We start from the raw sequence: 16,642 nt of genomic DNA, 5'->3' as shown, positions 1-16,642 counted from the left end.
TCTTTCTGAAAATTATCTTCTGACATTTTGATTGAATTTTTCTAAGATTCTGCACAATATTTAGCTGTCTTTTGGTTGGCTTCTAAATCAACTGCATTTAGTAGGAATGTTTGTTGGCTGTATCTTGTCGTAGTATAATGCGATTATGCTCTTTTTAACTCAAGTTTAACATTTATATCAGCCTCACCCAAATCGTCATCAAGCAATATCTCATTTAATTTGAAGCAATCAGGCCCAATGTAACCAGGTCACAGTGCCTGAATCATGTGCTTTCAGTAGATCCAGTCGTTCATTCCACTGATCAATGGTTTTAATCACAAAATCCAGCAGGCTAGTCTGTTTTCTCTTCAGTGGAGTTGAAGTTTAATGTTGACTACCATGACTTACCACTCGTAAACCATTACTATTGCTGCTACTGGAGCAGCTTGAGGGAGAATCAATTTCCAATATAGGCTTATTATTATTATTATTATTATTATTATTATTATTATTATTATTCTGAGTTGCCGGAGGTAAATCGCATATCGTTAATACAGCATTGAAAAGCCCTTTCTCTTAATGCAGTTTTTCAGATGACATTTCATTCTTGCCACTGAGATCAACATTGCAGCGCTTGAGAAAGTTTTCCATGACGACACAGTCTTAACAACCATCTGCTTAAACAAAGGACTGTGATAACTGTGCAAGGCTCTAGATGCCAACACAAGAGAATTTAATAACCTGTTTTGCCTGTTTAATTTACCAGTTTTTCCACTATTGAAGTGGTTGTTAAGAATGAGTTAGTGTTTTGAATGTATCAATGCAACGTTAGCCGTAATTATGAAAAAATCCAAAAAACAAATAAAAACAGGATTTTTCTCAACCCTGTGCAAGACACAGCTGAAATTAATATGTGCATCTACTGACTTTTCAATGGATATACAAACAGGCAATGCCTTGAGCACTGAAATATTTGATTTCACATATAACATTACACTTCTTTTTCTTTCCATGCGAACACACTTAATTCCTGATAATACTCATAACAGTGCACATGCAGAGATAACCCTACATGTAACTGATGATATAGTACAGCCAGATACCAACAGATGGCAGATCAATGTAGTTTTGTGTGCAAGACTGCAAATGGCAAGTATATAGTCGAGTTACCTTCAGTACAAACACTCACAGCCCCTGAATAAGTATTCGGATTCCCGGCTTAAGTGGATAAATTCTTCAGTCAGTTGCTGAAATTTATATGCATTATAGGCAAATTATAATGTCAACAGCAAAACAAAGACACTTCAAGCAAGTTACACTAAAATGCATTTTGCTTTCCTCCAGTTAAGAGTTCTGAAATGGAAATGGAAATGTCGTGTGGCTAGGGCCTCCCATCGGGTAGACCGTTTGCCTGGTGCCGGTCTTCCAATTTGACGCCACTTCGGCGACCTGCGCGTCGATGGGGGTGAAATAATGATTATTAGGACAACACAACACCCAGTCCCTGAGTGAAGAAAATCTCCGACCCAGCCGGGAATCGAACCCGGGCCCTTAGGATTGACAGTCTGTCACGCTGACCACAACTTCCTCTAGCACTACTGAGACTATTTATGAAATTTCTCAGTATCTTGTGAGGTATAATTGAAACTGTAGAACTGTAGCTGTGGCAAATATTATTCGGTATACTCATGGATTTTAGCAATGTTTTGTTCCTATAGGCTTTAGTAATAAATTTTGTAGAAAAGGTATCGAGAAATGTGTAAAAAAAATTATGAATCCCAAACAAAGTGACTCCCCCCCCCCCCCCCCCCCCTACAGTGCTCTATTCTATATTTCATTCATAGCTATCTACTGGTCCATAGTGTTATATTCACTTCTAATGCTGCCTTGTTCTTTTGCTTGATTAAACCCAAATGTGTTTCCAAGTGATAATATTAGCAAATACCTTGTGCGTTTTAGATTGGACACAGTATACATCAATGTATTCGGTAAATCATTTTGCAATTTTCTTTTGCGCTAGATCTATAGATTTAATCATTTCTCTACAGTCAGCATTTCCTGGTACTTCTCTTTCCCGCTTACTTCCAAGTGAGATTACCTTGTAAACATCATTAATTTCACTAACATAGAACCATCATCACCAACTCTACCTCATATTTTAAGGGGAAAAAGCAAATTTGGAAGATATCACTCTGGCAATCGATCCCAAACAGAAATTTGGGCCCTAAATCTGACAGAACATTTTTATGAGCTCCCAAACATACAGCTTTTGAAATTGCTTCACCAGGTCCTACTCAACCCAACAAGCCACATTCCCAAATGTTGACATCCACCTCAACGATGTTTGCATCAGTGCCTCTGTCTGTATCAAACCTACTAACCACCAGCAATACCTCCACTTCGACAACTGACACCCATTCCATACAAAGAAGTCCCTTCCATAAAGCCTAACAACCTGTGGTCGTCACGTCCGCAATGATGAGTGGTCCCTCTCAAAATATACTGAGGGTCTCACTCAAGCCTTCACAGACCATAGTTATCCTCCCAACCATGTACAAAAACAAATCTCCCGCGCCTCATCTTTCCAGTCTTCCACCACCTCCCAAAGTCCTGCCGTCCAGCCACAGAGGAGCATTCCCCTCGTAACCCAGTGCCACCCAGGACTGGAGCAACTGAATTACATTCTCTGCCAGAGTTTCAACTACTTCTCACATGTCCTGAAATGTCCTGCTCACTATCCTTCCCATCCCTCCCACAATGGTATTCCACTGTCCACCAAACTTACACAATATACTTGTCCATCCCTACACAACCCCCTGCTCCCAACCCCTTACCTCATGACTCATACCCCTGTGATAGACCTAGATGCAAGACCTGTCCCATAGATCCTCCAACCACCACCACCTACTCCAGTCCAGTCGCAAACATCACCTACCCCAACAAAGGCAGTGCTACCTGTGAAACCAGTCATGTGATCTATAAGTTAAGCTCAAACCAGTGTGCTGCATTCTATGTGGGCATGACAACCAACAAGCTGTCCGTCTACATGAATGGCTACTGACAAACTGTGGCCACGAGCAAGTGGACTACCCTGTTGCTGAGCATGCTGCCAAACATGACATCCATAATTTCAATGACTGCTTCAGAGCCTGTGCCATATGGATCCTTTCCAGCTTTTCTGAATTGTGCAGGTGGAAACTTTTGCTGCAATATATCCTATGTTCTCGTAATGCTCCTGGCCTCAACCAACATTATTCATTGTCCTTTCCTATCCAGACCCTTCCCTGTTCCCATTACAGCACTACACAGCCCTCATTCCACCAACACACTCAGTCTTTTTACTTCTCTCCTTTACCGCTAACCCCCCCTCCCCGCCACTCCCCTACCATCTGTCTAACCTCCTGGACTGTACTTACTGCTTCCCTATCCTCTCTCCACATTGTCCCTGCACGCTCCCCAGCAGCAGTTTACTGTCTGCCACCCCTACCCTACTCCTCCCCTCCCAACCCAGTCGCCACTCCCATCATGTAATGGTGCTGCTGCTTGCAGTGTGGCTTCACTTGCCTGAGACTGCAGTTGTGTGTGCGTGAGAGTTGCGTTGGCTTGCGCGTGAGCGCCCATGCCTGTGCGTAAGCGTGTGTGTGGACTGTCGTCCATTTTTGATGAAGACTTACTGGCCGAAAGCTTTACTTGTGACAGTCTTTTTGTTGTGTCTGTGTGCTACTCACCATCTCAGGTACATGGTGAGTAGCAATTTTCTTTTTCATAATATTGTTACAGTCCATCCTGGCTCTTCCACTGATTGCTTTTAAATTTCATGTGCATCAGTTGTTGATCAGTCGCTTCATACCATGGCATGCGCTTAATTTCCAAGAGCAAAGTTCCATACTGTGAAGTCAGTAAGAGGTTTGTGAAATACTGCTGTTAACTGGTAACACGCTTTGTTCATTACATCAAAGTGCACAGTTTGGTTGGTTTGCAGTGTAAATGGACCAAACTACAGGGTCATTAGTCCCCTTCTGCTCGTGCAAACAAGTCTCAAGGTAAAAGAATTCCCAAACAGAGATGGGGAATAACCAGTATGCTAGGGTTCTCTTTGCTTTAATCATTTTTATGTTGCAATTCACATAAGCAGTGTAAAGCGAAGAAACGAGTAAATATGTAATTCAAGAAGTAGTGGAGCACTAATTCATTATTAACACTGCTGTTGCACGTAATTTTCTTTGGATTTTAGACATTGTCAAAGTGAAATACACGTGCAGGAAATGCAATATTCTTCAATGGAATTGGCATGACTAAACTGTGAATAAAAAATGACAAACTCATTTCGTTCTTGAGATGTATATATAACTCCAGACTTTCAATAAGAGAGTACTGTGACAGGCTGTATTGTATATGTGATCAAGGAAAAAAGAAAATTCCCGGATTTTTCCAAGTTAAGAACATACTTCCTCCTGGGTGAAAATACAGTATACTCTCCCTCTGAACTGTAAAATTTATCTATCCTTTGAACGGTAAATGTGTTATTCGCCAGCATGGAACTTCCTGGCACTTTAGGAAACAAAACTCAGTAAAATATAATGTGTTTTGGAAAGATCTTTGATGCGCAGCAAAATGTACACTATATATTTTCCTATTAAGAAAATATAAACACAAATTCCATCACACAGCACGTTAGTTTCCAAAGCACTAAACTGAGATTGCAATGCGCTTTTCTCAGCCAATCATAGCTCACGTCACATTCTCTAGCCAGCCAACGACAGCAGATATTCAGAGCATAGGACACAGGATGTCGTCGGCCAATAGCAACATCACTGTTCAGTAGTGCAAAAGCACCAAACAGGAAAAGTTCCTGTTTTAAACTTAGTATAGCTACAAGAAAATCTAAGCTTTCATGTATAATATTGGTCTTTTTGTATGTGTTACCCTTTAAGACATATCAAACACAAATGGGCCAGTAAAATTTTAAATGACAACTGGCAACAAAAACGTCTGATCTTCTGGCCTGGAAATTTTTCTAAGTGGCTGGTCATCAAAGTTTTAAATAATTCAAAAGCTTTTCGATTTCAGAAATTCATTGCACTTTCTCACACAGAATAATTCATCTTACTTAAAAGGAAATTCACACTTTTCAAACCACCATTCACAATATTTACCTGCTACCTCTTAGACACAGGTTCGTTTGAACTGTTGCCAGAGTGTGCCAACAGACAAATGTTACTGCAGACCAATAGTTATGACGACGTAGCAAGCCTGTGCTATATGTTTGTTGTGCTCAGAGACCTTTCATAACATTTCTGCTTGGAATTTTCTGTGAAGTGGGGCATCAAGTGACCATGTGCAGCAGTATGGAATGTTGTTTAGAGGGGACATGGGAGTAGTTGTACTTAGGGCAACTGTTTTATCGCCGGCCGCGGTGGTCTAGTGGTTCTAGGCGCACGGTCCGGAACCGAGGGACTGCTACGGTCGCAGGTTCGAATCCTGCCTCAGGCATGGATGTGTGTGATGTCCTTAGGTTAGTTAGGTTTAAGTAGTTCTAAGTTCTAGGGGACTGATGACCACAGAAGTTAAGTCCCATAGTGCTCAGAGCCAGCCATTTGAACTGTTTTATCATATCCCATCCACATAAAGAATGCAAAATTAGTAAGCAGCCCTTGACACAATATTAGTTTCAAAACTAGACTCTACAACCAAGTTAACCGAATATTTTTCTCTGTGGTGACTTTGCCATAGATACGTGGGGAGTTACAATGATAAAACGTGTTGTCAGTCTGCAATTTACTGAACAATGATGTTTTGTAAACTTAAGACATAAACAACATAAATTGAGAAATAATGTCAAGCCTACAGGAGGTAGTAGACCAGTGTTGAAACATGTCATGTGTTCAAAAAACACTGTGTTTCACTGAAGGCAGATACGTAAAATTCTGCTAAAGTTATTCTGTGTGGTTTTCTGGAAGCCAACTTTCTTTGAGTACCATTCCTGTATTATCTCACGTATGGTTCTTTCTTATAGTGCGAAATGAAACACTGTTTCAAATAAATTGACTGCAAAACATTAAAGAAAGTCGTTCAGAATATAAAATTTTAATTATTGTGTAAGAAGATTTATTAGGGGCCAAGTCCCGTTTTGTGTATTTTATTATTTGAATGAGGTATTCCTCCTGGCCTCCGTGCCACTACAAGAGAGTTCAAGATGTATTTTAAGTGTTGATTGCCAAAGTGGACAGAGATGGCGAAGACTCTTCTGCGTCAGCCACATTGTCAATGCGTCACAGTTTTCTTGTTTAAGGATTACCTAATTTTTGGTGAATCTGGCTTGTATGTAATTCTGGTCATCGTGTGGATTTTTTATGGACCAGCTATGCTGTACCATGCCAGTGCAGACTTCTCTGAAGCATCTTCATCTTCACTGCTGCAGGAAATTGCTAAAGCTTTCCAACTAACAACTTATACCAAATTCTCAAGTGACGACTGAACATGCATTTTTCACTTTCATTACCAGACATTTATTGTATAACTGCAATTACAATTCAGTCCATTAATGTGACACTAATACATTCTCTCTCTATGAGAACTCAAACCAGAGCATTCTGATCCAACAGGAAAGAACTTGCCCCCCTTCTAACAGCCGTGTACCGCAAGTCTCTAGAGGAACGGAGGGTTCCAAATGATTGGAAAAGAGCACAAATAGTCCCAGTCTTCAAGAAGGGTCGTCGAGCAGATGCGCAAAACTGTAGACCTATATCTCTGACGTCGATCTGTTTTAGAATTTTAGAACATGTTTTTTGCTCGAGTATCATGTCGTTTTTGGAAACCCAGAATCTACTATGTAGGAATCAACATGGATTTCGGAAACAGCGATCGTGTGAGACCCAACTTGCTTTATTTGTTCATGAGACCCAGAAAATATTAGATACAGGCTCCCAGGTAGATGCTATTTTTCTTGACTTCCGGAAGGCATTCGATACAGTTCCGCACTGTCGCCTGATAAACAAAGTAAGAGCCTACGGAATATCAGACCAGCTGTGTGGCTGGATTGAAGAGTTTTTAGCAAACAGAACACAGCATGTTGTTATCAATGGAGAGACGTCTACAGACGTTAAAGTAACCTCTGGCGTGCCACAGGGGAGTGTTATGGGACCATTGCTTTTCACAATATATATAAATGACCTAGTAGATAGTGTCGGAAGTTCCATGCGGCTTTTTGCGGATGACGCTGTAGTATACAGAGAAGTTGCAGCATTAGAAAATTGTAGCGAAATGCAGGAAGATCTGCAGCGGATAGGCACTTGGTGCAGGGAGTGGCAACTGACCCTTAACATAGACAAATGTAATGTATTGCGAATACATAGAAAGAAGGATCCTTTATTGTATGATTATATGATAGCGGAACAAACACTGGTAGCAGTTACTTCTGTAAAATATCTGGGAGTATGCGTGCGGAACGATTTGAAGTGGAATGATCATATAAAATTAATTGTTGGTAAGGCGGGTACCAGGTTGAGATTCACTGGGAGAGTGCTTAGAAAATGTAGTCCATCAACAAAGGAGGTGGCTTACAAAATATTCGTTCGACCTATACTTGAGTATTGCTCATCAGTGTGGGATCCGTACCAGATCGGTCTGACGGAGGAGATAGAGAAGATCCAAAGAAGAGCGGCGCGTTTCGTCACAGGGTTATTTGGTAACCGTGATAGCGTTACGGAGATGTTTAATAAACTCAAGTGGCAGACTCTGCAAGAGAGGCGCTCTGCATCGCGGTGTAGCTTGCTCGCCAGGTTTCGAGAGGGTGCGTTTCTGGATGAGGTATCGAATATATTGCTTCCCCCTACTTATACCTCCCGAGGAGATCACGAATGTAAAATTAGAGAGATTAGAGCGCGCACGGAGGCTTTCAGACAGTTGTCCTTCTCGCGAACCATACGCGACTGGAACAGGAAAGGGAGGTAATGACAGTGGCACGTAAAGTGCCCTCCGCCACACACCGTCGGGTGGCTTGCGGAGTATAAATGTAGATGTAGATGTAGAATTCAAAAGCTTTCTTACATTACAATTGAAAAACATCATTTGTTTTTCTCCTAAGATATTCTATAATCCTGTTTACTCTGTGCGCACCTTCTGGGTCCATGGACTGCATACCAGATGCACAGACAGTAAACAGCACTCACTTTCCTAGCTTCCGCACACTGCGGCTACATCTTTCCTTGTATGCTCTCTCTCTGTCGGAACAGATATGGTATGCACAGTAGGCCTGTTGGTATATTTGACCTCTCTATTGAAACACTGGGAAAAATCTTGAGCTGGCATGACAATTCTTCATATAGCGGAACAGGACTTGGCCCACAATGTCCTGTTACATTACAGCACCCTTCATATTTACTTCCTAAATTTCTGAACTTGATGGTTAAATTAATTTGGTGTACCTCCCTATTTCTTAAGTAAATCATCATAAGTGACATTTCTTTCTATGAAGGAATTTATTATATTTCATCAAACAATAAAAACACTGAAGGTTGTCATTATCCTACAACACATTATTTAAAAAAGAGAGAGAGAGAGAGAGAGAGAGAGAGAGAGAGAGAGAGAGAGAGAGAGAGAGAGAGAGAGAAAGAAAAAACAGATGCCCAGCAGATTCAATTTAAGACTCTTGAAGAAATTTAGTTAATTTTTGATAAAAGTGACTTAAAAAATACTTGTTTGACTGATGCTTGAGAACTGCTCATCAGTCCGGGGTCCATCACTAGGTTAAACTAACAGAATTGATAGCGGATCCAGTAAAGAACAGTTGACAAAGCATGTGCACCCACAAATATGCACAAACACACACATTAGGTGTTTTGGTATGATGAATAAAAATAGATACAGAGGCAGGAAGACAGAGATCCCATGAAACAAGAAATCAGAAATTTTGATACGAGAATTTATTTAGGAATAGAGAGAGATACCGCAAGCAACAAATTCAGGACCTTAGAAAATCAAGATTACACAACCAAGATGAAATTTGCCGATATACGAAAACAGCCATCATGTTGCAGGTACGACGGGAGCAAAGGGAAAGTAATCTCAAGTTTAACAAGGCAGCCATTAAAGAGAAATGGAAAGTTTCAAGTAAACAATAATAAGAACATGATAAAATATTCTGAATTACACTATTTTGGAAACCAACTTTTGTTGAGTAGACTTTACATTTCATCGATTAAAGTGGCATATTACGCAATAAATACAGAGAGAAAATTATACAAATTTGAAGACTTTTTTACATGTTTGTGTAGTTCACAAGATGAATCAGAAACACAGACAGATTATAAAGAAAATAATGACACTGCATAGGCAGTCCCAAAACAAGATGTATAAAGTCATTTGAGGTATGATGAAACGTAATTTACTGAGAGATGATTATTCGAAGTGAACGTGATATGAGAAGAACTGGCAAACCTGTTTACATAATACTTAAAGGAAGAATACTACCCAAAACAAGAACAGTGGTATAATTATTGTACTTCACAAGATGGAAAAAAATAACTTAGGCTTAAGCCCCTTAGATGAAATGTACAATATATTAAAAAAGGAGATATCAGCAGCAGTAGAGAATGTTTTAAGAAAGGATACATGTTTATGCAATACAAGAATTAGGCAGATAAGGTTGCACTATTTGCCTCTAATGAAGATGAACTTAAAAAATGCAAGGAGCAACTTAACAGATCAAATCCAAAAGTAGGCCAGAAATCAATCAGAATTAGACTAAGATAACATATCAAAAATAAAATAATAGAAAGTACCAATGAAATCTTGGAATCCACATATGAATTTTAGTTTTTACGGCACCTCAAACAACAGTTAGTTACAAGGGTAAAAATAGCCTGGACCGCTTTTCATACAGTAAACAGTTTTCAATACAGAGATTCCAGCATGTGTAAAAAGTAACAACGGCACATGTTTGATACATAACTAAATACAGGATTAAAAGCTGAGTAATGGAAATGAGATACTCAAGCACTAAATATTCCATAGTGGACTGCTTCTGTAGTTGAATGGTTAGCATCACTGCTTTCAGTGCTGAAGGACCAGGGTTGGATTCCCAGTATCTCATGTGGTACCCAATATAGGCTGTCAACTCAGCCCTTGTGAGTAGAAATGAGGAGCTGCTTGGATAAAGAAGCAGTGGATTTGTCTATAGGCAACAACATTTGGAGGGATTGGCAATATGCTGATCACATGTCCCATGATCATAAATTGCTCCTCATACAGCCTTGTAGGCAGCAGTTGGCCAGTGAGAACCAGCCTAAGGCCTAATCTATAAGTGTTGTTAACATTAAGCATTCAGGATACTCATTTCTGTAACATCTTCAGTCATTAAACAGTTGACTTCTGTTGTTATAAACTGATATGGTTCTGAGCTACTTGTAATTGGGTACAGAGTTTGATATTAGTCCCATTTGTTTATGCTGCCTGTTTTATCCTAGAAAATCTGCATTACCATTCCTAAAATAACAGCAACACAAAAGTATATAAAAATATTAGCCCACTTTTGATATTTAATGACTTTTTGAAGTCCTGTAAATCCAGAAGGAAATCCGAAATTTTGCAGTTTCAAACTAATAGCTGACCATACGTTGTTGCCATCTTCATGTTTTGTTAGTGGTGGGCACGAAACGACATCCTGTGAAACATTACTAAATGCCTTCTCTCAAAAACTACCTAGTGTAGATTGTTGGAAACCCACTCATGATGGAAATATACTGGATCTAACGGCAACAAGTAGATCCGACCTCTTTGAGGATATCCACATCAAAACTGGCAACAATGATCAGCAAAGCACAAAGAAAAACTAAAACAAGCAGAAAGATGTCAATAGCACGCCATGAAAACTTTGTAACTCCATTTTGTTAAATTTTGCAGGTGGCGTAAGAACGGTTTCTTAAAAAACTACACTTATTCCCATAAATTAAGGATAATTGTAGAATGTGGTGCCACACATCGTGACAATATACAAAACTGGCACTAATAGCATAGGCACATAGGGAACACACACGACATTGCTTTTAAGTCCCCAGTATTGGTGATAAGTTGAGAAAACCGCCCCGAAACACATGTGCTACAAAACGCCACTGTTTCCTGCGCATGTACCCCGACGACAATTTGGGATATGATCATCATGCACAAACGTACACAGGCCGCGCAACGGGTTGGCACACCTGGATCAGGTGGTCGTGCAGCTGCTGGGGTATTGCCTCCTATTCTTGCACCGGTGCCTGTCGGACCTCCTGAAGTGTCATAGGGGTTTGAAGACTTACAGCGATACGTCAACCGAGAGCATCCCAGACGTGTTCAATGGGGTTTAGGTCTGGAGAACAGGCAGGCCACTCCATTCGCCTGATATCTTCTGTTTCGAGGTACTCCTCCACAATGGCAGCTCTGTGGGGCCATGTGTTATTATCCATCAGGAGGAAGGCGGGACCCACTGCACCCCTGAAAACGCGGACACACTGGTGCAAAAGGACGTCCCGATGCACCTGACCTGTTACAGTTCCTCTGTAAAAGACATGCAGTGGTGTATGTGCACCAATCATAATCCCACCCCTCACCGTCAAACCACAAACTCCATACACGTCCCTTTCAAGGACATTAAAGGGTTGATATCTGGTTCCTGGTTCACACCAGATGAAAACCTGGCAAGAATCACTGTTCAGACTATAGCTGGACTCATCCATGAACATAATCTGGGACTACTGTTCCAATGACCATGTACTGTGTTCTTGACACCAGTCTTTACAGGCTCTCATGTGACCATGGGTCAGTGGAATGCACTTTGCACGTCTCCGGGCGAATAAACCATGTCTGTTCAGTCGTCTGGAGACAACTGTTCCAGTGGCTGCGGTAAGGTCCCGAGCAAGGCTAACTGCAGTACTCCCTGGCCGTCTGCGGGCACTGATGGTGGGATATCGGTCTTCTTGTAGTGGTGTACACTGTGGACGTCCTGTACTGTAGTGCCTGGACACGTTTCCTGTCTGCTGGAATCGTTGCCATAATCTTGAGATCACACTGTGTGGCACACGGAGGGCCCGTGCTACGACCTGCTGTGTTTGACCAGCCTCCAGAGGCCCTAGTATTCTACTCATCATAACTTCATCAAAATGTGTTCTTTGAGCCATTTTCAACACACAGTCACCATTAGCACGTCTGAAAACATCTGCACACTTACTTGCTGCACTGTACTCTGACAAGCATCAACACACCTCTGCATATGTGGGCTGCAGCCAGCACCACTGTGCGACGACTACAGGTCAAATGTACCACATGGTCATACCCTGAGGTGATTTAAACCCGCAAACCGCCCACCAGAGTGTTGTTTCACCATGATTCAGCATTATCCTTAATTTATGAGCATAAGTGTATATAAAGTGATACAAGAAGTTGCTACTTGGGTAACTGCACAGTAGAAGCCTAGTTATTGACAGATTAGAGAAATTCATGCACTTTCAAATTTCTCTCTGATTATGGAGTTACTGGAATTAAGAGTTTCACAAACAGCTGGAGTTATGAGGTTTTAATTGCCTACCATTAATATATATTAGTACATTGGATTAAAAAAAAAGAAAAAAAATCTGTCGTATCACATCTCAATGAGAAACTTTAAAACTTTCAGCACAGGGAAGGAGTATGCAGAGGAACTATGGCTCAAGTTTAAAAGAATAATTGACCATTCACTGAATAGATAACCAGCACAAATGTTTGTTGGACGGATCCTCCATGGTCTACAGCTACTATAAATAAATTTCTAAAGAACAGGGATTACTGCATAATAGGAGTAAAAGCACAGGGCTACAGATAGATAGATGCTGAATGAAACTCATTTGGCTGTCAAGAGCAATGTCTGAAGCTTTTAATGACTACTGTAGCAGAATACTGTCAAATTATCTTTTACAAAACCAAAAGGAAAATCTGGTTGTTTGTAAAGGCTGTTGGTGGCACCAAAGTTAGTGTCCAGTCCCTAGCAAATGAGACAGGAACTGAAACTGAGGGTAGCAATGCACAAGTTGAAGTGCTTGACTTAATCTTCAAATGTTCCTTTACACAGGAAAACCAAGGAGAATATTTCCAATTTAATCCTCATAGCACTAAAGGTGAGTGAAATCAGTATTAGTGTCAGTGGTGTTGAGAAACAGCTGAAATCACTGAAATTGAACAAAGTTCCTGGGCCCAATGGAATCCCTATCAGATTTTGTACTGAGCTAGCTCCTCTTCTAACAATCTATAGCAGATGCTCCTCTGTCCCCCCCCCCCCCCCCCTCAAAAAAATAAATAAATAAATAAAACAACTGTGCCCAGTTCTTGGAAGAAAGCACAGGTCACATACTTCTACAAGGGTAGTAGAACTGATCCATGAAACTACCTCTTTGACATCGATTCATTGTAGAATCTTACAACATATACTGAGCTCAAACATAATCAGACACCTCTAACAGATCAATCTCCTCCATGCCACCCAGTATGGATTCCAAAAACATTAATCTTGTGAACTACAACTCAAATTTTTTTTTACACATACTGAAAGATTTGGTTCAAGGCCAGGTAGATGTAATATCTCTTCATTCCAAAAAAGTGTTTTATTCATTAATTACCACACCTATGCTTCTTGTCAAAAGTACGATCGTATGGGGTCTCAAGTGAAATGTGTGACCGGATTGAGGACTTTTTGGTACGGAGGAAGCAGCATCTTATCTTAGAGATGGCGTGTCATCATCAGCTGTAGGAATAACTTCAGGTGTGCCCAAGGTAAGTGTGTTGGGGCCCTTGCTGTTCATGTTGTATATTAACGAGCTTGTAGACAATATTAAAAGTAACCTCAGACTTCTTGCAGATAATGCAGTTGTCTACACTGAAGTACTGTCTGAAAGAAGCTGCATAAATATTCAGTCAGATCTGGACAAGATTTCAAAGTGGTGCAGAGGCTGGTAACTTGCTTTGAATGTTAAAATCTAAAATTGAGCACTTCCCGCAAAAAATTATATCTCATATGACTACAATATCATCAAGTCAGTATTGTAATAGGCCAACTCACGCAAATACCTGAGTGTAGGGATATGAAATGGAATGACCACATAGGCTCAGTCCTATGTAAAGCAGTGGCAGACTGATTTATTGGTAGAATACTGGGGAAGTGTAATCAGTCTACAAAAGGAGATTCCTTACAAATTATTTGGGTGGCCAGTTCTAGAATACTGCACAAGTGTCTGGGAACTGTGCCAAAAAGGATTGATAGAGGATATTGAACTTATAGAGAGAATAGCAGCATGAATGATCACACATTTGTCTAATCTGTGGGAGGATGTCGGAGATACTGGAAAAACTGAACTATCGTGAGAATCTATTAAAAGTTTCAAGGAAAGGCTTTAAATGATGATTCAAGGATAGACGGAAACTTGTGCTGATTCATTTTGCCTTCCAGAATAGCAATAGCAACCCGGTTATGTCAAGAAAATATTCCCAGGCCACAAAACTCCCTCCTCTGGCCTGGACCCTCCCAACAATTGTTACTTGGTGTTTATTTTCAGATGTTTCAAGCCGTAAACACCAAGAGTCATTTGTTCAATGTCGCATAAAATGTGATTCATATGAAAGGCCACCTGCCCGCACTCGGTGGATGTATAGTTGCAGTACTGGTATGCAAATTCCAGCCTCCATTGCCAATGAACAGCAGTCAGCATGGGGGTATGAATCAGGCACCCATGGAGGCTCATAGGCCACAATATTTGCTGAATGATCACTGAGACGATACTGTTGGCAGCCCCTTGGTTCATCTGAACAGTCATTTGAACAGTTGAACATTTGTTCAACAGCTGCAAAACTATTTGCCTATACACTTCTCCATAATTGTCCTTCAACCATCATCTATGGTTGGTGGTACAGCACAGTTGCACTAACTACAATTTTGTATAATGCCATTCTGCTGTGCAGAGTATACTTTAATAATAGAAGAATGTGAACAGTTTACAAACTTAGCAATTTTGGAAATGCTTCCACCATTCACCCAAAAGCCCTTTTGGATGTCATATATATCCACAAGCCATTTATCAGAGGTTATTGCACGATGACATCCAACATTGGCAATGGTCACATTATTGTTTGTTTTGCTTTAGGGCGCATAAAACAACTGGGGCATACGCGCCCAAGTGGAAACTATAGAACATGAACACAGAAAGGAGTTAAACGACTATACGTCAGTCCCAAGTCACATTATTGTGATTGGGCAATGTAACACAACTACTTGAAGCATAATTTTAATAATAACATTGTTACTAAAGGGTGAAACAAAGCAGCGTAATATAAACAACAGTAACTAACATATTACAATTATTTTACGATATAAGAAAAAGAAAGCAAGACATGATGACATCAAAAAATTGCTAGCATTCAGCAAAGAAGAAATTTCAAGATAGAGTTTTTACATGAAGGTTAATCTTGTACGCCCATCAGACATGTTGATGGATCACTCGATATAATTACACGTATTCACGATGAAGTCACTATGCGCAGTGCGAAAGAATATATAGACTGATGCCATGTTACGTTACTAAACACCTGCGGCAGGTTTAAGAGCTGCCACGGGCTGTCGGGTATCACTTGTCAACTAGCCGATGTTTAAAGCATTCTCTCTACCATGTCTACTAATGATAAGTTGATGACCCAGTGCTATGTGGTTTTCTCCTGGGCTGGGATTTGGACTTTGGAGTAATCTACTGACGATGTTTGGCTATCACAAGTTATTTCCCTGTCTGCCTAATGTGGGACTCTTTGCTCACTATTTGACCAACCATTGTGTTTTCAGTGAACAATCCCCAAATGTGACAGTATATGGGTTCACCTAGGGCATAGTTCGTACCCGTGTGCTTCCAGTCAAATCTACAAACTGCGTCCTGCAGCACTGATGTGAGAGTTATTCAGCAAACATATAGAATAGTGTACTGATAATGAGGAATCCATCTCCAGAAGTTTTTTGTTCTGTGTATTTCCAGAAGACTCAGGAACCATTATTTTCTGTGATGTAATTGCAAATACGTTGTGCTTAATGAAATTGTGTTGAAGCAGACTTACAACAGTTAGAACTTACCTGTTACCAGGGTCCCAGTTTGATTTATATTATAGACAAGTGCTGACATGAAGTCAGTGCCATCCTCTCCTATAACAAGACAGAAAACAGAATTACACACCAATCAATTAAGCAAAAAGACAAGGTCCTATGTTAGCCACTAAATATGCCTAACACAGTATGCTAAGCCAGTAATTACAAAACTTGTCACTGTTATGGAAATTTAATATAATATCAAGCCCCATTTAAAAATGGAAATCTGAATCTTGTAAAATTTTTCAACACAATTTTTCTTCCCTTAGAAAGAAGATTTGTGATAGGAGAGTATCTCAATAAGAAGCAAAGCTTTTGATCTAATTCAACCCACACTTTATTGTAAGAAACTGCACATTACTGAACATAAATATCTAAAAATTAACTTAACTTTATTTTCAGGTCTTTCTACATTTTGTGTGCGACAAAACATGCAATTTACAATTAAAATAGATTTTCTTTCAAAAGTGGAACTGTTTTAAAATCTGTGATTCAAATGTAAATCTTTGCCTTCATAGGCAGTGCTCTAACAACTGA

The 16,642-nt window shown here is 40.2% G+C and overlaps 1 protein-coding gene across 4 annotated transcripts in view; it reads right to left on the bottom strand.

The window, feature by feature from the left end:
• The window catches only part of LOC124606604 (poly(U)-binding-splicing factor half pint), a 120,007-nt gene that overhangs the window by 76,983 nt on the left and 26,382 nt on the right, over nucleotides 1-16,642 (bottom strand). For all 4 annotated transcript variants that reach the window (XM_047138600.1, XM_047138592.1, XM_047138616.1 and 1 more), the window contains one exon: nucleotides 16,094-16,162. In XM_047138600.1, the coding sequence (XP_046994556.1) occupies nucleotides 16,094-16,162 (69 nt within the window). The remainder of the gene's footprint in view (nucleotides 1-16,093; nucleotides 16,163-16,642) is intronic.

The sequence above is a fragment of the Schistocerca americana genome, chromosome 1, assembly GCF_021461395.2.
Source record: "Schistocerca americana isolate TAMUIC-IGC-003095 chromosome 1, iqSchAmer2.1, whole genome shotgun sequence".
NCBI classification, from domain to species: domain Eukaryota; kingdom Metazoa; phylum Arthropoda; class Insecta; order Orthoptera; family Acrididae; genus Schistocerca; species Schistocerca americana.
Note: the sequence above shows the minus strand (reverse complement) of the source record. Positions and strands in the feature narration are given on the sequence as shown.